The sequence below is a fragment of the Patagioenas fasciata genome, chromosome 13, assembly GCF_037038585.1.
Source record: "Patagioenas fasciata isolate bPatFas1 chromosome 13, bPatFas1.hap1, whole genome shotgun sequence".
Taxonomy (NCBI): Eukaryota; Metazoa; Chordata; class Aves; order Columbiformes; family Columbidae; genus Patagioenas; species Patagioenas fasciata.
Window position 1 is genome coordinate 9,846,743 of NC_092532.1, and position 23,843 is coordinate 9,870,585.

Sequence of the window (23,843 nt, forward strand, 5' to 3'; positions counted from 1 at the left end):
CCCCTGTGGGACCGTTGGGGTTCCCCAGGGACACAGGCTGCATCTGTGTCCCCCTCCCTGGGGCTGGTGTCCCCTCAAAGGGGTCCAGGGGTCCACCCTTGTCCTGGTGCTGGCCTGTCACCTCTGGTTTAACGCCAGCCAGCAACTAGGACCACGCAGCCACACTTCCATGTGCACCTGGAGCTGGAAAGTGGCAAAACTGTCCGTGATTTCCCTGGCAATAGCCAGGATATTGGCGTGTCCTTGTGTTCTTCTCATTCCGACCCCAAAACACAGCCTTGCTACTGGGAAAAAAAAAAACAAAACAACTCCACTGGAGCACTGGGGTGCTGCTGGGATAACTGGGAGCACTGGTGCATTGGGAAAACTGTGGTTTCTGAGGGCACAGGGAGCACTGGGGTGACACTGGAGCGCTGGGGGTGTTGGGGACAGAGGACTGTCGAAGCGCTGGGAGCACTGGTAGGTACTGGGAGAGCCCGGACTCCGGGCTTGGCGCAACAGCGCATGCGCAGCTCCTGCCCGACTCCAAGATGGCGGCCTCGCAAGCCTGTCCCAGCGCCGGCAGGGCGGGGCCGCTCCGTGGTCCGATCGCTGCCATTGGATATCGTGTGCCGGGTGCTGCTGCGCCGACCAATGGTGAGGCGGCGGCTTGCCACAGGTGACAGCCACTTGCATGGCGCGGGGGCGGGGCTTGAGGCTCCTCGCATTTTGCCGGGAGCCCCGGGAGCGGCAGCAGCAGCGCGATGGCGGAGGAGCGGGCGCTCGCCATGGTCACCTGCACGGCCCCGGTCAACATCGCTGTCATCAAGTACTGTGAGTCCCGGCGGCCCGCGGGCGGGTGGCAGCGGTGGCGGCTCTCCCGACGGCCGGGACGCTCCCTCGGTGCTGCGGAGCTCCCGGGACGCGACACCCGGGCGCAGACGCAGGGCCAGGCGGGTGGAGACCCCCGGAACGGGGTGTGGGGACGGGGCTGGGACCTGCGCGGGGTGTGAACGGGCAGAGATGCCGTGAGGGCTGTGCCGTGTCATGCCACGCTAAAACAAAATGTCACAGAATCAGGGAATCGTTTTAGTTGGAAAGGGCCTTTGAGATCATCGAGTCCAACCATAACCCAGCCCTCGGACTGACCCACGTCCCTGAGAACCTCATCTCTGCTCTCTCCAAACCCCTCCAGGGATGGTGACTCCAGCACTGCCCTGGGCAGCCTGTTCCAATGCCCGACAGCCCTCTGGGGAAGAAATTGTTCCCGAGATCCAACCTCAACCTCCCCTGGTGCAACTTGAGGCTGTTTCCTCTGGTCCTGTCACTTGTTCCTTGGGAACCAACACCCTCCTCACCACCCTGGGCACAAATACTGAAAATATTGATTATAGCTACAATAGCTCAGCTTATTCATAAACAAAATGAGTGCTTCAAATACCCAACACCTCTGACAAGCTGTAGCGTGCTGTGCCAAGCAGCACCGTACCAAGCCGTACCATGTCGTGCTCTCTCTCTCACAGGGGGCAAGCGTGACAATGATCTGATCCTGCCCATCAACTCCTCCCTGAGTGTGACGCTGCACCAGGACCAGGTTGGTGTGGGGTCAAGGTCACGGTCAGGCCCCTCTGCCCCACTCCTGCCCTCCCCAGCCCTCCATACTCACCCCAACTCTCCCGACAGCTGAAGACCACCACCACAGCTGCCGCCAGCCGGGACTTCACGGAGGACCGGCTGTGGCTGAATGGGGAGGAGGCCAACGTGGGGCACCCCCGGCTGCAGGCCTGCCTGCGGGAGGGTGAGTGTCCCCCACCATGGGCACCCCCAGGACCGGGAGGGGTGTCCCCCATACCAAACCCGCACCTGTTCCCCCACAGTGCAGCGCCTGGCCCGCAAGCGCCGAGGCGGCAGCGCCAAGGACGTGGGCCCGCTCAGCCTCTCCTACAAAATCCACATCGCCACCGAGAACAACTTCCCCACCGCTGCTGGTTTGGCGTCCTCCGCTGCCGGCTATGCCTGCCTGGGTGGGTGAGCGGGGACGTGGGGGGTGGTGGTGATGCGGTGTCCCCCCTTGACCCCATGCCGTCCTCACAGTGTCGGCACTGGCGCGGCTGTACGGCGTGGAGGGTGAGCTGTCGGAGGTGGCACGGCGCGGCTCGGGCAGCGCCTGCCGCAGCATGCTGGGGGGCTTCGTGCAGTGGCAGCGGGGCGAGCGACCGGATGGCCGGGACAGCCTGGCCCTGCAAGTGGCCCCTGAAACGCACTGGCCGGAGCTCAGAGTCCTCGTCATGGTGGTGAGGGGGCTGGAGGGGATATGGCTGTACCTGCTGGCTGGGTGGGGTTTGGGGGGACGGTGCAGGGGGGCTGTGTCCCACTGTCTGTGCTCCCCCCAGGTCAGCGGGGAGAAGAAGCCGGTGGGCAGCACAGCGGGGATGCAGACCAGCGTGGACACCAGCCCCTTGCTGAAGGTACGGTGCAGGGTTTGGGGTCCCATTTCCTTTAGCTGGGGGCATTTCTTCATGCTGGGGGGCTGCGCCTGCAGTGCCACTCAAGCAAAGCCCAAAGGCTAACGGTGCCGTGAGTGTCCTTGAATGGGGATGACCGTGACCCTCTGGCTGCGGCAGCACCGAGCAGAGGTGGTGGTACCGGAGCGCCTGGAGCTGATGATGCGGCACATCCGTGAGCGGGACTTCGAGGGCTTCGGGCAACTCACCATGAAGGACAGCAACCAGTTCCACGCCACTTGCCTTGACACCTTCCCCCCCATCTTCTACCTCAATGACACCTCGCGGCACATCATCGCCCTGGTGCACCGCTTCAACACCCACCATGGCCGCACCAAGGTACCAACCGGCCCTGCACAGCTCCCACTTTGCTGTGGTCCCCAACCAGGTCACTGTGTCCTTCCTGCATTCCACTACAGGTTGCCTACACCTTTGACGCCGGCCCCAATGCTGTCATCTTCACGCTGGCCGACACTGTGGCTGAGTTTGTGGAGGTGGTGAAACGCAGCTTTCCCCCCGCCACCAACGGGGACCAGTAAGGACGACTGCATCTCTTACTGTGGGTGGAATGGGGTGGCTGGGGACTGAGTGCTTGCCCATGCTGCAGGTTCCTGCGGGGACTGCCTGTGGGCTCGGCCTCACTGTCGGAGGAGCTGCTGGCGGCTGTTGTGACGGAGCCGGTGCCAGGGGCCGTTCGGTACATCCTGCACACCCAGGTAGGGGAGCTATGGGGAGACTTGTGACAGGGAGGCCCCATCACTGTTCCCAGGGGGTGTGTGGGACCCCATCCCCAGGGGCGTGCATGGACCCCCATCCCTGTCCCCATCCCCAGGGGTGGTACCGGAGACCCCATTCCTGTCCCCAGTGGTATGCAGGACCCTGTCACCATCCCTGGGGGGTTTGTAGGACCCTATCCCTGACCCAGGAATGTTCATGGCCCCCCATCCCTGGTGGGGTCTGTGGGACACCATCACTGTCCCCAGGGGTGTGCAGGACCCCATCCCTAGGCATGTTCTCACTGCCATGACCCATGGGGTGGCCTTTTGGGGTCTGGGGGGCCCAGATCTGTCCCACAGCCCCAAGGGGGAGGTCTCTGGTGCCCCTAACCCTCTCTGCTGCCCCTAACCCTCTCTGCTGCTCCCCAGCCCGGCCCCGGTCCCCAGCTCCTGGATGACCCCAGTCAGCACCTCCTGGGAGCGGATGGGCTGCCCCACCGCAGCACCTGAGCTCTGGGGATATCGCCATGGACATCGCCAGGGACAGCCGTGATGTACCGGGGGCTCTGCCAATGCCACCCGGAGGGCTCAGGGTGCTGAGTCTGGCCTGGTGCTAAGGTGTCCCCAACCCTGGGGTGGGATGTGATCTTCCAGGGCTGGTTTTTACTCTTTTGTAAGGAAATAGAGGTTTTCTGGCTGCAGTGCTGTTTTGAGGTGTCTGGGCTCTGTGGGTGGTGCTGGGGGGAGTGGGCAGTGCTGACTCCAAGGTGGGGGGCAGGGGACAGCTGTGGATGGCCCTGCTGGGGCTGATCCTGTCCCCTGTCACCCCAGATGTATCTGCTGGGACCGATCCTGTCCCACATCACCCCAGACACCCCTGTCCTCCTGCACAGCCCCTGTCCCCTGACATGTCCACTCTGGAGATGCTCGTGTCCCCTATCCCCTCAGTTGTCCCTGCTGGGACTGCTCCTGTTCCCCCACGTGGCTCCTGTCCCCCCGTGTCCCTTGCAGGGCTGGTCCTGTTCCCCCACAGCCCCTGTTCCCCTCTACGTCCCCAGGGGCTGGTACGGTGTCTCTTTGGGAAGAGCTGGGGCGGGTCCCCGCGGGGGGCGTGGCCTGATGGATAGGGGGCGTGGTCTGCAAAAAGGGGGCGTGACACGCGGAAATAAGGGCACGGGCTACGGGAAAATGGGCGTGGCCCTATGATTCAGGGCGTGGTCTGCGGTGAATGGGCGTGGCCTCGGGCGAAAGTGGCTGGGTTACACTGTAGCGGCGCATCCGCCTTCCGGGTCCGGACGAGCGGAACGGAACCGAACGGGACCGGGACGAACCATGGGGCAGATCGAGTGGGCCATGTGGGCGAACGAGCAGGCGCTGGCGGCCGGGCTCAGTGAGTGCCGGGGGTGCGGGTCCGGGGAGTGCAGGGGCAGGACCTGGCTCCTGCCGGGGGTCCCGAGCGCCCCTGTCCCCCGCAGGAACCCCTCCGGGCCCCCCGGCTGAGGGTGTCCCCGCACCGGGGGGAAGTTGAGCGCCCAGCGGGATGGGCAACCCGGCTCCGGGAGGGGTTTGGGGGCGCTGAACCCCGGGGGAACAAAAGGGTACGGCCCCGCTCAGGAGGGCGGCAGCACCAGGGGGACTTGGTCCTGGCAACCGGGGAGCGACGGGGGCTTCCGGGGTGGCGCAAACGGGAGGCGCCGGGGACGATCGGGAAGTCCTGGTCCCGCTGGGGATGCGCAGGGCAAGAGTCTCCCCTCCCTCCGCTTGTTCTCCTCCCTCCCCTCCATCTCCTCCCTCCTCTCCCTTTCCTTTCTTCTCTCCCTCCCCTCCCTCTCCCCGGCTTTCCTGCCGACTCAGGGCAGCCAGAAGGGCGCAAAGCTCGTGGGTGAAGGCGACATGAGGCCACGGGGACAAAACCCTCCCCCCGCGAGCTCCGCACCCTGGAGCCCCTCAGGTCACTTCCCTGTGGGTCCTGCACACAGCATCCCCCCAGCATCGCGCATATTGGGGTTGTATCCCGGGTTTGGGGGGCTGTGTCCCCAGGCAGGCCCCGCCCAGCCCCGCTGTGTCCCTGCAGTCATGCTGACGGGCGGGATCGTGGCCGTGGCGGGGCAGTTCAAGGGCTGGTACTTCGCGGCGTACGCCATGTATCCTTACCGAGAGGATGCCCGGGGCTGGGCTGCAGGAAAAACCTGCCCTGATTGGAGTGGGAGACATGGACGGGGGGGACGCACCATCCTCCTCCCCACTCTGGGCCCAAATCACTCTTTACCTGCCCCAAACAGCCCTTTTTTTGCACTAACCCTGCCCCCGAGAGCCCCTTTCCTTGACCCCCCCTCAGCGCAGCAGGTGTTTTGGTCTGCCTGCTCGAGTACCCCCGGAGCAAACGGAAAAAGGGCTCGACCATGGAGAGGTGGTAAGTGGTGTGTGCCCCCTCCCCACTCCCAGAACTGGGGGTCCTGATACCCCCCCCAGCCACAGGAACATGGTACCAGGGCTGGGAGCAGAGCTGGATGGGTTCCCTTGGGGAGGACAGCATGGTTGCTGCAGGGGCTCCCGGAGCTGGGTGCCCCCAGGGTGGGGGCTGGTCCCTCTGACCCCCTCAGTGTTGCTCTGCAGCGGACAGAAGTACCTGACGGCAGTGGTGAAGGTGTTTGGGCCCCTCACAAGGAATTACTACATCCGCGCCATCCTGCACGCTGCGTAAGTGGGGTGTGGGGTCGAGGCTGGGGTACAGCCCTCCCTGAGGCCCCCCTGAACCCCCAATCTCTCACACAGCCTGGCCGTCCCTGCCGGTTTCCTCCTCTCCACCATCCTGGGCACTGTCTGCTTGGGCATTGCCAGCGGCATCTACCTGCTGGTGAGTGCAGAGCGGCTTTGTGGGGGTTGTTTTTTGGGGGGGCTGGGAAAAAGGGCCTCCCATGCCCACTCCCATGGCTTCGCAGGCGGCGGTGCGTGGGGAGGAGTGGAGACCCATTGAGCAGAAGCCCCAGGAGCGGCCACATGTTGGGGACACCATCAAGCAGCCCCCCAGCAACCCCCCGCCCCGGCCCCCTGCTGATGCCCGCAAGAAACTGCCGGCAGAGGTGGGGGGGCAGGTGAACCCCATCCCTGTCGAGGCTGAGTAACATGGAGCCCCTCCTGCTGCTGCCGTGCCGCTCGTGCTCCTGCTTCCCAGCTGCATCCTGGTCCACTGGGAGGAAACTGGGGTGCCTGGATCCTGGTGATCCCCAAATCCCCAGGGGTGCTCAGCTCCTTGCTGGATCTCTAGTTCCTGGAGATCCCCAAATTCCTGGGGATGCACAGATCCCTGAGAGGTTCCCAGCTCCCTGAGGGATCTCCAAGTTCTGGAGATCCCCAAATCCCCAGAGATACTTGGATCCCTGAGGAATCCCCAGTTCCAAGGAGCTCCCCAGCTTCTGGTGGATCGCCAAGGATGCCCCCATCTCTGGGGGATCCCCAAATCCCTGAGGATGCTCAGCTTCCCAGCTCCCTGGGGGATCCCCAGCTCTCCCAGCAGCACCAAGTCCCCTGGGGGATCCCCAAATCCCTTAGGAACCCCAGTTCTCCAGGGAATTCCTAGCTTCCCAAGAGGTCCCCAGGCCCCACAGCCCCTCGGGGATGGGGGCCGATCAGGCAGCTCTGCTCCTTGCACTGGCTCTCACTGTTTTTTGTCACTTCTGCAGTTGCTGTTGCAATAAAAGGTGGGAAAACTGCCAGTTCCCCCTTCTTCTGCTCCCCTGGGGGGCTGCAGCTGCTGGGGCCACGTGTGGGGGTTTTAAGGATAAACAGTGCGATTACGGGCAAACCCTGTGGTGCAGCTGAAGCTGGGCTGGAGCAGAGTGTGGCCGCTGCAGGGCCATGTCCCTCTTGCCCCAGGAGGGGGGCAGGGAAACGTCCTCAAGGGCAATAGGGGCAGTGGGGTGAAGCTGGAGGGACGGGTGCGGTGGCATATTGTCCCCAGGGCTGGTCCTGTGCCCAGGTTGCACCCCAGAGGAGCCCCCAAACCCGGAGTGACCCCCCAACAGGGAAGGTGTGTGGGAGAATTTCCCTACCCACTCCCACTCGTGGGTGCTATAGGGTGACTGGGTGTGACGTGTGGGGGACAAGGGACAGTCACATCCATGTGCTGCATGGTAGTGACATATTCTTGACCTGGTTGGGCATCAACCGCTGTTCTGGCCCCCCCCCCATGTGAACCCTGGCCTCATGGGGGGTGCAGCCGCCCCAGGGCACCCGTGGATGCTGGCAGGACACGTGGGGTGGCCCTGGCAGGTGGCGCTGGGCCTGTGGGTGCTGGGGGCAGAGCTATGGGAAAGGAGTGGTGGGGAGCCGCGGGTGCTGGGGCTGCCCCCCTCCAGCGCTGGGACCACCCTCCCCATTGCCTCCCAGTTGTACTGGGTGCACTGATGCTTTGCTGAGTATCGCCCCATGGGACACCTGTGTATGTGTCCCCATCCCTTTGCCACCCCATCTCTGGCTGGGAACAGAGCAAGGACCATGCTCAGCGGGGTCGTCCTTTATTTGCTGCCGTCGTTAAATAGCACACATAGAGGAAACAATAAATAGGTTTTGGGGAAAATAAATAACCAGCGAACCCTCTGACAGTGCTCGCAGGGTCTGACTGGGGGGCCTTGGGCACCGTGGGGTGATGCCGGACCCCGAGTTGCAGCCTTTGTGGGGGTCAGAGGGGGATCAGCAATAAATACGGGTTTAAAAAAACAAACAAACCAACCTCAGCAGCAAGGCTGATAAATAACTAATAAATAAGAAAGTGATGGGTTGAGGGCTGTGGGTGGGTGCTCTAAAACAAGCACGGGTGGGGGTGGACGCGGTGACACAGTCACGCTACGGGGCTCCACGGGAGCTGGGGGGCTCAGCGGGCGGTGCGGGGCAGGACGCAGGTGCAGCCCACCGGCACCCTGATGTAGTCCACCTCGAAGGTGACAAGGCCGGGGCCCGTGGGACGGGGACAGGGCTTGCGGCGCAGGACCATCATGGTCTGGTGGATGGCCACCGAGTTGAGCGACGTCGTCTCCCGCCCCGTCTTGACGTCCACGCAGCCGCTGCACAGGCACTCGGCGAAGGCCAGCTTGCGTGGGTAGCGGTTCTCATCCTCATCGATGCTGTGGATTGCGGGGGGACACGGTCAGTGAGCCCCTTACCCTGTGCCCCCCAAGTCACCCCTGTGCTGGGATCAACAGTGCCAGGTAACAGGGATGACACTGGGAAGAGGTGTGAGAGGGATGCTTGGGGAAAGTGAGGCACAGTGTGGCAGCCAGGAATGGGTGTTGGAGGGATGCTTGAGGAATCTGAGACACAGAACAGCAACCAGAGAAGGGATGTTTGAAGGATGCTTGGGGAAACTGAGGCACGGTGCGGCAGCTGGTGCAGGATGGGGGTCCTGGGAGGCACACACTCACCGGTAGCGCCACGGGGAGATGGAGCGCTCGTTGGGCTCGCTGCGCAGGCCGCTGCGGAGCTGTAGCACAGGGCAAGCGGGCTGGCGGTGGCGGCGGTGGCGGCGGGGGTGGCCCTCGGTGGCCTCCTGCACGCGCTCCAGCTGCGGCACCAGCTGCACCGGCACGTAGTGGTCCCAGCGCAGGCTGCGGCCCAGGAGCTGTGCGGGGGCTTCACCGTCCCCCAGCTCCCCCACGCTGTAGCAGCGCACGTGGGGGTGATGCGGGGGGACACGCAGGCTGGGGCACGGGGCCAGGGCAGCCAGGAGCAGCAGGGCAGAGAGCCAGCCCTGCGGGAGAGCGGGTCAGGGGGACACTGTGGCTGGGGACGGGGCACACAGGCCTGCACACATATGCACACACACAAATACACAAAAATATACACAACCAGCACACATCTATATACACACCCATCCTCACAAAGTTGTACATGTGCGTGCACACATGTATGTAGCTATACAGACACAGAGATTGCCTGTACATACACATATGTGTATATGTATATGTATATATATATATACATGTATATATATATATATACACATACACATATACATATATATATATATATACACACAGAGAAAGTACCTGAATATACACACAGTGCACACAGTGCACGAACACACACACTATCAGCACAAACACCTACAGCACCAGCACATGAGCATCCACCTAGGGAGACAACAGCACATGTGACTAACAGACTCTAGTACCAGTGTGCACGTGTATAAATGTAAGCACACATATACACCTACATGCACAGCATTGCTCTTCCATGCGCATACACACACACACATATACATGTTTTTATGTGCTTGTATGTCTATATATATATATAGGTATACACAAATATACACACAGACAGAGTACCAGCACGTCTATCCAAACACACCTCCCCCCCCTCCCCAATATAGCATGTGTATGTGTATGCATGTACAGCTACACAGAGAATAACCGTACATACACATATATGTGTGTGTGTGTGTGTGTGTGTATATATATATATATATGTAGGTGTATATATGTATATGTGTGTATGTATATATATGTGTGTGTGTATATATATATGTGTGTGTGTGTGTGTGTGTGTGTGTGTGTGTGTGTGTGTGTGTGTGTGTGTATATATACAAACAGACAATGCCTGTATGCACATGCATATAGTGCACCAACACGCACACTATCAGCACAGACACCCGCAGCACTGGTGCTTGCGCATCCACCCACAGAGACACCGGCACTTGTGACTAACACTCTAGTACCAGTGTGCACACGTGCGTACGTACAAGCACACATATACACGGCCATGCCGCATTCTGCCCTTCCATGCACGTACATGTTTTTTATATATATATATATATATATATATATATATAGATATATATACACACACACACACACACAGAGGTTATAAGAACATGTGCAGCCACATGCCCAGGGGTAACAGCACATACAGACATGCATATATGCAATCACACACATATCAAACACACATATATACAATCACATACATAAATTATCGGCATACACCCAAACTAATCTTCTGTGTGCACAGACACACCCCCATCCGCACACACCGAGCCAGGCACATGTGCGCACACCGGCCGGCCCTTACGCGTATAGAGCGCTATACTCCCCATACACACACGTGCACCTCCGGCAGCACACACACACAGACACACACAGACAAACACACGCACACCTCCGTGCCCACCAGCTTGACATGCACAGACACACGTGTGTCACTGGTACCTCTGCATCCACACACAGAGCAGCACCCCATTTCCACCCCACAAGTGCTTATATACACGTGTGTACCACAAACCATGAACAGACCTCACCCCCCCCCCCCCCCCCCCCGCCCACAAATACACACACGTTCTCCCCATCCCACCCCCAGCAATGTCCCCCTGCACCCCCGTTACCATCAGGTGGGCGTTGCAGGAGCACAGCTTTGGGGATGGGGGGGGAGGGTCCCTTCCGAAATGCTGCCCTGGGGTTGAGTGGCTGCTCCGCTGCTGCCTCCGCCTTTATATAGCGCTGGGCAGGTGATGTACACACACCTGGAAACTCCGGCTGCTGCCTCCTCCCCGTGCCCCGGCCCGACTTCCTCCTCAACACCGAGCCTTCCAGCCCGGGGAGCAGCTCCCGCCACCCCCAAAAATTAGGAAAAGGGGGTGGCGGGGGCTTGGCTGGAACGGGGCGTGCGCCAGTTTGATTGCTGGGATGTTGGTGGTGGGTTAGAGCATCGTGGGACGAAGCGGTTGAGGTCACAGAGTGCTGGGGTGCGGGGGGTACAGGGACCCCGCGTTGGTGGGCACGGGGTGCCCCGAGTCCCCTGCCCAGCCCCCTGTGCCCATGGGGACGCGCTCCCCGTGTCCCGTGCCAGGTCCTGTTGCGCAAACCCCGCGGTGATGTCACTGTCACCGGCACATTCCCGCAGAGCAGAAATCCCGAATGAGGCAACTCTGGAAGGGCTGGCGGGTTTTGTCTGATCACCTCGGTCCAGGGCACGGGATGGGGTCAAAACGGGACCGCGGTGCTGAGCAGAGCGTGGGAGGAGAGGAGCCGGTTCAGGGATGAGCAGAGGTTCATATTCTGATCTCATTTTTATGTTAATATTTATTCATCTTATATTGTTTTATTTTAATTTCATCTGAATTATTTTATTTCAGTTATGTTATTCTATTTATTTGATTTTTAATATTTATTTCATTTTTAATATTTATTTCATTAAACTTTATTTTTATTATACATTTATTTTTTATTTTCTTATTATTTCCTTTAATTATTTATTAATTTAATATTTTAATTATCAATTTAACCATTATTTAACTATTTAGTTATTTATCTTAATTACTTTGAAAGTGATTTATTAATTTTATTTACCATTTCTTATGTATTATTTATTTTATTATTTTTCCCCTCCTCTGCTCTCTATCCCACACAGCAAAGACACATTTGGGTTCACTGGTGCTCCCTGCCAAAGCCTCACCAGGACCGCAGCAGTGGTGCCCAACACCTTTGGCGTGCAGGGAAATGCCACTGGGTCAGGGTCTGTCCCCATAGCAGCCCAGTTGTCCCAGTACAGTGGGAAGCACAGCACTGGTGGGAGGAGGAATGTGGGAAAGCAATTTTGCACGGCTGCAGGACCAGGTATAGCTACACTTTATTTTTCCTGCTGCATCAAGTCACCTCCAAAATGGGTGCAAATCCCACTGTTTCAGTAAAAAAAAACAAACTGAACACTCGGAAGATGGGGGGAACAGGCTCCTCACCCCAGGATGGGGAGAGAGAGGAGGGGAGCAAGCAGAGAACCGCAGCAAAAGGAAGAACTGGTTATCAAAATACTTTATTTCAGGGAGATCCCTCAAAAAAAACAAACAAACCAAAAAAAAAAAAAAAATGAAAAAAAAAAAAAGGACCCTCCTTGTCAGACCGACATCCCCACAACACCTTCAGGGCTCCTTTAAATCAATTCAAACAATCCAATGCTTCAAATAAAAGACAGGTCATTTTCCCAATCAGACTTTAGTCAAGAATATATATATATTTTTGCTCCTGGGGCGGGAGGGCAGGGGGAGAAGGTGATGTCGCCAGTAGTTCACAGCAGTTTTCGGCTCTTTCGTTACACAGTATATGGAACTGCATCGCTGAAGACACTCAACACACAGCGGGGCTAACTAGGAGAATACAACTCGAGGCTAGCAAAGAGGAGAAGAGAGAAAGAGGGAGAGCGAGAGCATCCGACGGGGCTGGAGTCCTCGGTGCAGGATTCACACGGAACCGGCGCCGGCAGAGCCAGGGACGGGCCCCGCTTGCCCTTCGGGAGCCGGAGCGAGTCCTCACGGGCTTCTCAGCTGACAAACTTCAACATTTAATTTTTGATTTTTGTGTGTGCAGGTGGGTTGGTTTGTTTTGTTGTGGTTTTTTTTTTTTTTTCCTTAAAAAGAATCGCAGCCAAAATAAGACAGAACTGCAAAATCCCAAAGTGGCCGCTTGTACGCTATTTATAAAAACATGAAGAGTCACTAAGGGGCAGAGTGACGCTCTCCCCACTATACTTTCCCCGGGATTTTGGCCCGTTTGCGAGCGATGGCATCTTCCACCGCCTTCAGCTGCTTCAGGAGCTCCTCCCGGCGTGACAGGGTGCTGGACTTGCCCGCCTTGGCGCCTGCGGGACCCGGCTCAGCCGCTTTGCCCGGGACGCTCGTGACTTTGCTGGAGCTCTTGGACTGTGGTGAGAGTTGGCGCTTCCTGTCAGGGAGAGAGAGGAGAGGGTGGTGAGATGGTGCTCACCCGCAGCTCACTGCGCTGGAAACAAACCCCTTCGGTATGTGCTCTGTCAGAAAACATCGCTCTGAGCGCCAGTGGGGAAAAACAGGGGCAAGGTACAAGGTCTGTGGTTGGAAAACTGGCTTGAAGAGTAAAAATAATAATAATAATAATAATTTGTTCTGGGGAGAATTTTAAACTTGGTGCAACAGGATGCTGAGATTCAAAGCTGGTGCTACCATGACAGCGACCCCAAGGGCTGTGCCAGCTGCTGTGGGGACACACACGTGCTCCATCACATGAGCAATGAGGGGACAGTGCCACGGTAAGTGCAGGGCAGCTCTGAACGCCCCCGGCTCTCAAATCCTTCTCCAGGTGTCCCAGTGAGGATCCAGCGGTTGCGAGGAGCTCACAAACACGCAGCGCCGTGCTCCAGTTCTGTGCCAATGTTGCTCTGCTCCTGTCGAAGCCATTGCTGCAAGAGCAAAGCAAAGCCGGGCGACACTGCTGGCCTCACACAGGGAGGACAACAGACACCAGTCCCCATTGCTGGCTGTAGTGGCTTTTACTGGCTGTGACTGGGGCTGGAGAAAAGCAGCCACTGGCTCTTCCCAGCACAGGTCACCGCTTCTTACAGTGGGACAGGACAACAGGACCAGGGAGTGGAGCAGTGGCACGAGGCGGCCGGGGTTTGCAGCGCTGCCAGCTCGGTAATGCACCAAAGGTGCAGTGTGAGCCCCAGCTGCTGCTTTAGAATCATATTCATAGCATCATATTGGTTGGAAGAGACCCTTAAAATAAAGTTCAACCATAACCTAAATCTAGCACTTGCCTTCTAATGACTCAGACCACTTGGTAAAGCTGTGCCACTGCTGCACATGGCAGCGGTGGGAGTCACTGTCCCCTCTGCTGATGCCACCTGCACCCTTCTGTACCACACTCAAAGACAAGCTGGGTGATGCTCATGCAGCCCCAGGGAGTTCCAAACGGGACACAGAGTCACCGTTCAGTTGCCCTAGAGAAACCCAGCATACCCTTACCCACCCCGGGGTGGTTGTGGCACCTCAGACCCACCAGTGACTCCATCAACCCACACAGCAGCAAGCAGAGGAGGGTCAAGAACCAGGGGTGTGGTCACCACCACTGGCCTGGGAAGGCTGAGGTTCCTCTTTGCTGCTAGAAAACAGGACCTGAGGGCTGAGGAAGGACAGGGCTGTGGCTGCTGGGGCTTGGGTTTGGTTTGGGAACACACTGACACACAGAAATCGAGGCTCGCTCATGCCCCGGGCTGAGGGGAGGGGATGACATGAGTTTGGCTGGCCAAGGGATGCAGGACAGGGCTGTTTGTTTGCTCCTGGAGATCCTGGGGGAGATGACACCAGAGACATGCAAAGCAGCACCGGCTGGCTGCGGGCGAGGAGGACAGCGGAGGCTTTAGGTGTGCTGCACAAGCCTTGAGCCAGCTGGCTCTGAGCTGAGCCCAGCCCAGGTCCCTGGAGCCACACATCCAGTTCTGCAACGGGATCATTTGCAGCACAGCAGTGGCTACAGGCTGCCAAGAAACCAGCCGTGAGCTGGTCACCTGTCACCAGAGGGCTGGAAAGGTGCAAAGCCAGGGCTGGCCACCACACAGGGCTCACGTTTTAACATCTCGCAGAAGCACAGCGAGCAGCTGGGGTACATTAGGCTACAAAGCAGGTGCCACAAGGACCTCAGCTGCAGGTGAAGGGGTGTATTTTCTTTCTCATTAGCACTACGTAGTGCTAACGAGAGGCAGAGGTGCTGGCACGAGCTAGCCTGCGCCTAACCCAGTTGGCTCCTCTTGCTGGGACTGACCTCAAGAAAACTCCCCAAGGCTCCTGCTCATTTCTGAGCTGGAACGGTTTAGCCGGTGGCTTCCGTGTGAAGCCCTGAGCACCTCTGGCTCCTGCCCAAGGAGCTTCGCGTCCTTCCTCTTGCTGGGCCTCCATGGCAACTGGAAATTACAGCCAGAGCCCTGGCAGGAGGGACTGAACCGTTGGAGAATTGTGAGCCCCAGCCTGGTCAACAAGGGACCCGGCAGAACAAGCAGACACTAACCTGTCTGTCTGCGCAGGAGAAGGTTTTGGGTTCTGGCCCCTCTGTCGCTCTTGCTTCGGTGAAGAGAGTCTCCCGGTTGCCTTTCTGTCACGAGAACCTGTTGGGAGAATTAGAGGTGAGACATTCTCACTCTTCGCCCACCACACCGGCTCAGCAGCATTGGGACTTTCTCTTCAGACTGACCAGATCCTGCAGCAAAAAGCCAAGTCCAGCAGCAGCCAGAAAAAGTATCTACTGTTGTGTACGCTGTTTTCAGAAAAGCTCATCAAACCAAAGGAGGGGAGATTCAGGCTGAACATGAGGAAGAAATTGTTGCCCCTGAGGGTGGCGAGAGCCTGGCCCAGCTTCACAGAGAGGTGGTGGATGAACCATCCCTGGAGACATCCCAGGCCAGGCTGGACAGGGCTCTGAGCAACCTGAGCTGGTGAAGATGTCCCTGCTCATGGCAGGGGTGGCACTGGATGGGCTTTGAAGGTCCCTTCAACCCAAACCGTCCTGTGATTCTCTGATTTGTGCCAGGACATCGGAGCGCAGGTGCCTTCTGCTGAGTCCCAATTCAGCCAAGGAGACTTTGCCACTGGGAGGTGAGACTGAGTTGCCTTCGGGGCTTCTGTCCCATTTGCCACTGCTTAAAAACGTTTTATAACGTGCAAAGTATGTAATTACATCTACATCTATAAATCAGCACAGTTTGCTAGGTCGGCCCATTCCTTTGTCTGCAGCTCAGCCGCAGTTGTGAACTAAGATCCCAGTGAACTTCAACCTCACCCAGTCCCTTCCTCACTGCCTTTGCAGGAGTCAAACACAACCAGGCTATTAGCACAGGCGTTTATTTCTTTTCTGGCTGGCACCCAGAGTCAACAAGATACACCTACAGCTGAGACAACAAGGAAAACAACATCACGTGTCAGTGCTGGCTCCTACGTCAAAACCAGGCACCTCTGCCTGCCAATGATTCCCCCTGTTCTTTGGCAGCAGAGGCTGAAGGGTGGCATTTAGGTCCCTTGCGAGGTGCTGAGGATTCAGACAGAGAACACTTGGAAAGCCCGCGTCCTTCTAAACATACGGGGCAGATCAGTTTGTGTCACATACAAGTGGGGAAATCATCTCATTTGGCAGGACGGGTGATGTGGCCAATTACTGGATCCAGCCCGGAGCCCTGGCAGCCCATGTTCCCTTTTCAAGCACTGCCGCACGTGTTTCTAGCAGGAAGACTAAAATCCATTGCGATGCAGAGAACTATGAGGCAGAACAGACCCCGGGACACAGTAAGAGGAAACAATATGACTTCCACAACCACATCCAATACTTCACTAGAGAGCAGGAGGGGAGGGACGTGAACCTACTGTGGAGAAGAGCACGCTACATCTTCAAAGCAAAACATCTTTTTTTTTTTTTTTCGGAGGGGGTTATTTTTGCAGTGGAGTTCCACAGACATAGTGGAGCCGAGGGACTCTCAATGTGCACCACAAGACAGCTAGGCACGATCGGGTTTGTCCTGCCCAGGGCTGACCTCACCTTGCTTACTTCACAAACACAAGCGTCTCACCTCCACCGTGTTTTTGCAGCAGGACAGCTAATATACCTGAGTTATCTAGCGGCAATCGCACACTCTGAGGTTTTGGAAGGACACACGCCTGTAATTAACCTCTCCAGTGAGTGGACTCTTGCAGCAGAGGCTTTCACAGGACATTTGTCGCTCGAGCATCACCTTGAGCGGCACAGCAGGAACCCAGCCAGGCCAGGAGTTCCCAGGACAGCTGATTTCTCACCTCTGTCTGGGGACAGGTTCGTCCGTTTGGCTGGAGGAGAGGTCGGCCTGTCTTTGTCCGCTGGCTCGTATCTCTTCCTGCTTCCTTTGTCAGCTGCCTGAAACGGAATTAAACCAGACAATGGAGCTGAGCAGCCACTTCCCTCTGGGGAGGGAAGCAGGCAGAGATATTTCCTGCGACGGGTGCTTGTGATGCGCTGCCTGGCTCAAGTCTCCCATTAAATTCTTTGTGCATACCAGTCCCAACCATCGCTGGCATCAGGGCATTCCCGTGCCGCCATAAACCGCAACACCCTCTGGCACTGGAGCTAACATTCTGCTGTTTTTGCAATTATCAGAAACAAGAAAATAGCATTTTGTAGAGTTTTTTTTGTTTTTAGCAGCACCAAGGATAGCAAATATCACAGAGGCATGTGGAGCTGTGACTTCTGCCAGGGTCTGAGCATGCCAGCCGGCAGTTATGTGTCACCGCACACTCCTCCCCACCAACCACGCTTCACAGCCTCGATAAAGGCGCCTCACGTCACAGCACAGGGAAGTAGAGAGAACCGCGGCCTCAGACTGCAACAGGGAACTTGGACTGCCAGAAAAAAACCTTAATGCTTCAAAACCAGGAACCTACTGGGGACAACACCCTGCTCTGGCACAAAACCCTGCAAAGCCAAACTCTCCCACATGATCTAGATTTAGACAGGATATTAGGGAAAATTTCTTCCCCAAAGGGCTGTGGGGCATTGGAACAGGCTGTCCAGGGCAGTGGTGGAGTCACCATCCCTGGAGGGGTTGAACAGATGGAGATGAAGTTCTTAGGGACATGGGGTAGTGCCAGGGCTGGGTTATGGTTGGACTCTGTGATCTTGAGGGTCTCTCCCAACCAAAGTTTTATCTGGGTTGCAATCTCAGCTGAAGGCACTGAACTGGGAAAGTGGGCTCACGCGTGAAGGGGAAGTAGTCAGGTTCCCTGCGGAAAGCATGGCTGGTGGCAGCATCCCAGAGAGGCGAGGCCATCACTACCTCCTGACTCAGTTAAGGACTCGTCAGCAGTCGGATCCGGAGCGGGCAGCATGAGGAGCAGAATTTCAGTGGGATCGCGCCATGCACGCCTGCGCCCAGCTGCTGCGGCCTTCGAGAAAGCGGCAACCAGCCCTTGAAGCTTCGGCAGGAATGTGCCCCAGGGGAGCCGCCAACACAGTCCCAAACCGAAGCCACCACAGGGTGTGTTGCTGCCAGACTGGTTCTGGCTGCCGCCCTTCGATCCCAGCTGCAGAGCTACCCGGCTGAGCTCACCCTGCCAGCACGGAGCCAGCAGCTCCCCTTCCAGAACCCCCCAAAGCCCAACATCCACCCCAGCCGCTCCTGGGACCCCCAATGTGGGGGGAAACGCACCCGCCCCACCTCTCACCTTGTTTAAGAGCGTCAGTTTGATCTCTTTGTGAGCGCTGAAGCCCCCTTGCTGGGACTGCGGGGCCGAGGGCTGCTGGCTCTGGAGGAGCTGCTGAGATTTGCTCCCCTGGGTGGGTTTGGATGATTTCAGGAGCTGAGTGGGCACATCCCGTTTCCGCTTCTCCTCTTTAGCGCTATCTTCTTTTTTTGACTTTCCTGTAGAAAACCAGAGAGCAGACGGAGTGACTCGTGACCGATTCCTTTCTCTTTGGAGGGCAGGGCAAGAGGATGCTGCTCCAGGGACTGAAAAAGCCCACACCAGTCAGCACAGCACATGGCCTCAAGGTTAAAAGATTCAGGAAACCAGAATTTCCACAAAGAGGATGCTTGACATAAAAGACAAAGAACAAAAGACTCCTGTTGCCAACTCTGCTACGGTCTAAAAAAAAAAAAAAAAAAAAAAAAATCGAGGAAGGGCAACATGATGCTGGAGTCAATCAAAAGATTTAGTGTCACCTCACAAGGGTGACAGAGAACAAGAGAGGGGGCACTGGGCAGCACTCCCAGGCAGGAAAAAGCATCTTTACAGCCAGAGACACATGGATGGAAGGATATGAAAGTATACTTGCTCCACAGCCTCCCTCCTCCATGGTCTTACCCTCCTGAGATGAAGCCTCTGGGTTCCCCTATTCTATACCAGCCACAAGCATCTGCCTCCACTCAATAGTTTTGCTGGAGCCCACAGTATCACCAACCAAGCTGTATCCAGATCTCTGCCCCTACCTTCTTTACCCAGGACCCCTTGAAGAAAAACAAAAATAGCAAACCAGGTACCTCTACCTTTCTTCTGCTGTGCTGGGGTTGGGGATCGGGAGCTGGTGGAGGAGACGGGGCTGGCCAAGTCCGCATACATGTCTTCGGAGTCGGCGCTGCGTACGGAGCTGCTGCTGGAGGAGGCACTAGAGACAGAAGAAACGCTGCTCACGCTCAGGGACCTGCAAAGAGCCAACAGCCCATTACAGTCACGAATGCACCAAGAATCGGGCAGCGAGGAGATGAGACACCTTTGTTTCAAATCCTCTGCGTGGCTGGGATGTCAGAAAGCTGATCAGTTCGGTAACAGCCAGGGATAGACACGAGCTGTGTCTCTTGGGGTGCAGCTGATATGAAAAATCCCAAACATATTAGATGCAAATCTAAAGTATTGTTTATTTATCAGCAGGGTTAAGGTAACATGTAAACAGGTCACTGTTACCCCAGGTAAACAAGTGAAAGCAGAGTGTACACTGTCAGGTACAGGTCAGTGTTATGGCTCAGGTCAAGGGTTTCCTGGCGATGTTGTTGTTTGTCACACATTTATTCATGGAGGCTTTAAAAGCCCTGGAGTCCCACAGCTCCTGCCCAGCTCCCCAGGGTACAGGAGAGCCCAGCTGCCTGTTTTGAGGATGCACATACTGCCACAACCAATAATGACGGGAAAGACGGCTGTAAGATGGCTATCTTCTAATAGCGCCCATCAGATGGCTATCTCCTAATGGATTCACAACATTAAAAATGCCAGACAATCATTAAATTCATTTGAGGAAGACTTTCTAGTTACAAATGCATCAGACAAAAACACAAGGCTGTGCACCAGCCTTCCCTTCGGGGCCACGTCGCCACCGCAGCTTCGCTACGCTGAAGCGGCTCCAAAAGTCCCAGTTAGCTGGGAACCGGGCGGCATCGCAGCCACTGCCGCGGGGACCGGGCGTACGTTAACTACGGGAATATTTTGGCAGTTTCTGCAGCAGGTTCTGCAGGCCACAGCAACCTCTGTGCTGCCAGCACCGTCTGCACTCACTTGCTGGAAGCGCTGGGTTGTGTACGATTGGATGCAGCTGCAGCACAGCCGTGCGCTGGAACAAGCTGCAAAGTCTCTACCCGCTGGTATCCCAGCAGAGATGAGTTTTGCAAGGTCTCAGCGACTGTGGCAATGGCAACTGGATGAGCCAGAACGTCCTTCTGCAGGAAAGCTCTTGGCTACAAGGTTGTGACAGCAAATCTGGTGCGGGCACAGACTGTATTTCCTATGCTTCCTCCTTTTCCACATACCTGTAAAAGCAGCAAGCGTGGCCTCAGCGCCACACAAGCAACATCTACATTAAGTTTTCTCCACCTTCTCTCAGAGCCACGGTGCCTGAGCGTTCTCTGAACCTCTTGCATCACCCTCCTGCCTGATCTGATGAATGTGACAAGCATGTAGTAAACAGGTTTGTATTTCCGTAAAATAACGCGGATGTTGAAGCCTGGAGTTTCACAGAGCTCAGATATGTGAGTTACCACTGCTCAGAGCCAAGTCCTACCTCATCCACTAGTTCTATACTACTGGTCTACTTTTAAACCTGTATCACAGGGAAGTGGCGTGTTTCAGGGCTCTTTGTGAGGTGTCAGGGATTCTTGTGTGCGAAGAGGGGCGAAAAAAAAAAAGAACTAAGAACTTGACAGAGGTTTATTTCATGAGTTGACTGGAGGGAGTTAGCTGTTTACAAATCCCACAGACTAACAGCCACATAACTATTCACTTGGGGCTAAGCACAAAGGGAACTGGCCACACAACTTTACCAGCAAAGTAAAAATATCACTAACTGGGCCTTGTAGGTGTTTTCTGAGCTCCCTCTCCTGATGGGCCACACATGTTCCCTAAGGACATTCAGTCACTGAGCCAGTGGCAGTTTAGTAGAGCAAAGCTGTTACCTTGTAAACAAATTAGCATGTGGGATCACCCTGGCCATAAAGAGATGCTTTGGTCACAATTTAGGTAAAAAGGGACGGTTTGGCACACATGACAGATGATTTTCTTGAATAAGCCACAAGGACATTACCAGCATTGTGCCACTGTTGTGATTTAGGACTTGTAACGCCACACAAAGAAATAATCTTGTGTCACATCCTAGTTACCTATAGCTTCTGGTACTTGAAGCTAGAGAGTTTTAGCTGCAAGAAATCACAACAGTCAGGAATAGTTACAATCTCTTCTTCTTTCAACAAGAGTTAGGAAGGATTGTGGCTGTACCTGGATTTCCTGGACCCAGATGGGGAGTGGGAAACTGAGGCAGACGATGATCTGGAATGAGATCTGGAGAGAGAGCGAGACAAGGACCTGGATCGGGAGCTGGAACCGCTGTAGCTGCTGGCACTGCCGCTGATGCTGCCGCTCATGGTCCGCCTGCAAGACAGCAAACAACAGCCTCACCTCGCTGCGCTCTGCCGGGAAACGGGGTTAGAAATCACTGACCAGGGATGCTTGGAGCAGGATGCTGTTGTCCTGTGTTGTGTACAATATCAGTGGTTTCAGATGGTTCTTCTCAACCTGGCATCCCTATTCCTGTTTTCTGCACAGTAGATGTTTTATGCAAGATTGAATAACGCTAATAAGAGCCCGTCAAAGAATGAGCTAAAAGCACCTTAATCCTGTACGGATACCAGAAGCAAATGCTTCCTACAAAGAAAAATTGCAAACTGCTTGATGCAGTGGGACTCACTGGTATTTCAAGCTATAGAAATAATTCTACACATTTTTTGCAACTATCATACCAGTATTAACAAATAGAACTGTTTGCCATTTGCAGAGCAGGGAGTTTGTGTGGGTATAAGCACAAAAAAACCTCTAAGACTGGAGTAAAGATTAAGGGAAGGTGACTAAAGACATAAAAATTATTATTAACTAGTTAAGGTAAGTGAAACGGAAACTACAACTGACAGAGTTTTTAGGGAAAAGAAGCTGCCATGATCAGTTCACACCTATGGAGACATAACTGCTCAGCCCAGGCCTTTTCTTCAGCTACCGAGAAGAAATAAGAGATGTAATCCCCACACAAAAATAAGAATTGACTTGTGATACTTCTGAAAACCTGAACAGAAAACAGACTTACAGCCATCTTCAAAACATGGGAATAAAAGCATCATCCAGTGATCCAAGAAAACCACCTATGCCTTACTGCAGGGATAAAACATTCTTGGTGCTCATGAGACAGACACTTCTATTAAATATGCTCCTTGCACACCAAGCTACTGCTTCCACAGACTAGGCACACACGTATTGTACCGCTATTTCTAAATTACTAATGTAAGAAGGATGCACAACAAATTTCAGCTGCGCTTCGCCGACCTTGTGTCCCTCTGAGAACAGGCGATGCTACCCATGTTTATCCTGTAACATTTCTACATACAGTAGTACAATGGATTAACCTGGTAAATTGATTTAAATACAGACAAACGCTCCTTGTTTGAAAACCATCAGAAGCCTCTCTCATTTCAAATGCAAAGGGAGGAGAAAAAGGACAACACAAACAATTAGAGGACAGAGAGAGAACACTCAAAACATTCAGGATGAAGCCAGGAAGAGAGAGCAGAGCAGAGGAGGCAGCGAGATGTGTACCAGGGAGATTTTCCTCCGCTTCGCCAGCAGCTCTGCTGGATGCTGATGAACCAGCTCCTGGGACTACACACAAGAAACACTCCCTGCACACTGTCACGTGTTTGGAATAAACAGGGCCCAAACCCATCATCATAAATCTCGACCCTCCAACGTGTCAGATCTGCGCTCTGGACCAAACACACCTTTGCTGTGCAGCCTCCACAACCAGTCACTCCCAAACTCTGCTTTTTGGCACATTTGTGGTTGGACTCCATGATCTTAAGGGTCTCTTCCAACCAAAATGATTCTGTGATTTTATGATTTCATGTATTCCCCCCTGACCAACCTTCAGAGACAGGAGCCACTTGCTGTGGGAAGTCATCACATTCCCCCCCAACTCCTTCCCTCTCTCCCCATTTCCTTCCAGCCCCAGGAAATGCATTTCTCCTTTAATCCTGGAGACTCCTTGGAGTTGGTACTCCCAGGAGAAGCCCAGGATCTGCTCTATCTTCCAGCAGATCAAGCCTCACTCCACCCCGCAGCTTTCCTACCTCCTGGGTGGAGTCCTGGTCTGACGTTCCTTCCTTCTCGCCTCTCGATTATCCCCCGGCTTGGCTGGCTCCGGTGCGGCTGTTGTAATTTTAGCGAGCAGCTGAGGGACTGGAAGGGCAGCAAGTTTCTTCACAGATTTTTCACTACAAAAATCAAAATTTTCACGTGCGTGATTCATGTTGGTAGATACAGAACATGGTCATTTTCAAAAGCGATGAAACGCAATAATGTTTGTTAACTAAGTATTATATAGGTAGAGTTGCTGTAGCTCTGGACACTCGGCTATTTCATCAAAATACTGTCAAATAATACAAATTCCCTTAAAGGGATCTGTTTCCCATATTGTAAATCAAGCCACCTTTTCAGAGATGAGTCACTATACAACAGCCAGTTTTGGAGACATTGTAAATTAACTAATGAAGTAAGCTATATGGAATTGCTATTTCCTATCCATTTGATTCTTTGCATTTTTATTCAAAACACACACACCTTTTTAAAAGCTCCCAGTCAGGTTTCAGAATCAAATGCACAGAGTTTATGCCAAAATGCTCTTTTTCACTCCATCACATGGACCAGGAGGGTGCAAATGTCCCTTGGCTGGTGTTACCCTGCAGAACATTTAACTGGTAATCCCATGTCGCTACACAATGCTTTTTGTGACTTTATTTAGCACCCACTGTGCGAGACAGCAACCACTTTGGCTCTTCACGCTGCTTACTCCTCAACACTCCAACC

General features: G+C 55.1%; 4 protein-coding genes across 11 annotated transcripts in view; 2 read left to right on the forward strand and 2 right to left on the reverse strand.

Annotated features, from left to right (window-relative positions):
• The first annotated feature begins 687 nt into the window (after window positions 1–687).
• MVD (mevalonate diphosphate decarboxylase) lies at window positions 688–3,900 on the forward strand. The gene is made up of 10 exons (XM_065848329.2): window positions 688–813; window positions 1,503–1,573; window positions 1,663–1,777; window positions 1,857–2,003; window positions 2,074–2,273; window positions 2,373–2,447; window positions 2,604–2,822; window positions 2,903–3,018; window positions 3,091–3,199; window positions 3,629–3,900. Exons 1-10 carry the CDS (start codon window positions 744–746, stop codon window positions 3,707–3,709), a joined length of 1,203 nt encoding a protein of 400 aa, XP_065704401.1. The 5' UTR covers window positions 688–743; the 3' UTR covers window positions 3,710–3,900.
• Window positions 3,901–4,386: 486 nt separating this feature from the next.
• Window positions 4,387–6,912, forward strand: CYBA (cytochrome b-245 alpha chain). Of its 2 annotated transcripts, XM_065848138.2 has the most exons (6): window positions 4,417–4,589; window positions 5,274–5,343; window positions 5,538–5,612; window positions 5,816–5,899; window positions 5,975–6,056; window positions 6,142–6,912. In XM_065848138.2, exons 1-6 carry the CDS (start codon window positions 4,532–4,534, stop codon window positions 6,322–6,324), a joined length of 552 nt encoding a protein of 183 aa, XP_065704210.1. In that variant the 5' UTR covers window positions 4,417–4,531; the 3' UTR covers window positions 6,325–6,912. The 2 variants fall into 2 exon arrangements, with proteins under 2 accessions (XP_071670655.1, XP_065704210.1); XM_071814554.1 differs by lacking the exons at window positions 5,274–5,343; window positions 5,538–5,612 and having other exon boundaries at window positions 4,387–4,589.
• Window positions 6,913–7,700: 788 nt separating this feature from the next.
• On the reverse strand, window positions 7,701–9,960 carry IL17C (interleukin 17C). The gene is made up of 4 exons (XM_065848554.2): window positions 9,939–9,960; window positions 9,305–9,327; window positions 8,620–8,945; window positions 7,701–8,322 (listed from the first exon to the last, which is right to left on the reverse strand). The coding sequence occupies exons 1-4, from the start codon at window positions 9,958–9,960 to the stop codon at window positions 8,073–8,075; spliced, it is 621 nt and encodes a 206-aa protein (XP_065704626.1). The 3' UTR covers window positions 7,701–8,072.
• Window positions 9,961–11,804: 1,844 nt separating this feature from the next.
• Window positions 11,805–23,843, reverse strand: part of ZC3H18 (zinc finger CCCH-type containing 18) — a 47,663-nt gene continuing 35,624 nt past the window's right edge. For 5 of the 7 annotated variants that reach the window (XM_065848384.2, XM_065848383.2, XM_065848377.2 and 2 more), the window contains 7 exons: window positions 23,108–23,251; window positions 21,213–21,365; window positions 18,995–19,155; window positions 18,180–18,376; window positions 16,779–16,875; window positions 15,007–15,103; window positions 11,805–12,909 (listed from right to left, as the gene is read on the reverse strand). In XM_065848384.2, coding sequence (XP_065704456.1) covers window positions 12,711–12,909; window positions 15,007–15,103; window positions 16,779–16,875; window positions 18,180–18,376; window positions 18,995–19,155; window positions 21,213–21,365; window positions 23,108–23,251 — 1,048 coding nt within the window. In that variant the 3' untranslated portion in view covers window positions 11,805–12,710. The remainder of the gene's footprint in view (window positions 12,910–15,006; window positions 15,104–16,778; window positions 16,876–18,179; window positions 18,377–18,994; window positions 19,156–21,212; window positions 21,366–23,107; window positions 23,252–23,843) is intronic. The other 2 variants (XM_065848379.2, XM_065848378.2) reach the window with 1 other exon arrangement.

Excerpts from the sequence above, each read along its gene's own strand:
- MVD (XM_065848329.2), top strand. The coding sequence starts at position 744 with ATGGCGGAGGAGCGGGCGCTCGCCATGGTCACCTGCACGGCCCCGGTC. Across the intron at positions 1,574-1,662 it reads TGACGCTGCACCAGGACCAG|CTGAAGACCACCACCACAGC; the intron begins GTTGGTGTGGGG and ends CTCTCCCGACAG. Across the intron at positions 2,274-2,372 it reads TCAGAGTCCTCGTCATGGTG|GTCAGCGGGGAGAAGAAGCC; the intron begins GTGAGGGGGCTG and ends TGCTCCCCCCAG.
- IL17C (XM_065848554.2), bottom strand. The coding sequence starts at position 9,960 with ATGGCCGTGTATATGTGTGCTT. Across the intron at positions 9,328-9,938 it reads GGCCGTGTATATGTGTGCTT|GTGGATGCTCATGTGCTGGT; the intron begins GTACGTACGCAC and ends TTGTCTCCCTAG. Across the intron at positions 8,323-8,619 it reads ATCTCCCCGTGGCGCTACCG|CATCGATGAGGATGAGAACC; the intron begins GTGAGTGTGTGC and ends CGCAATCCACAG.
- CYBA (XM_065848138.2), top strand. The coding sequence starts at position 4,532 with ATGGGGCAGATCGAGTGGGCCATGTGGGCGAACGAGCAGGCGCTGGCG. Across the intron at positions 5,344-5,537 it reads TACTTCGCGGCGTACGCCAT|CGCAGCAGGTGTTTTGGTCT; the intron begins GTATCCTTACCG and ends ACCCCCCCTCAG. Across the intron at positions 5,900-5,974 it reads CGCGCCATCCTGCACGCTGC|CCTGGCCGTCCCTGCCGGTT; the intron begins GTAAGTGGGGTG and ends TCTCTCACACAG.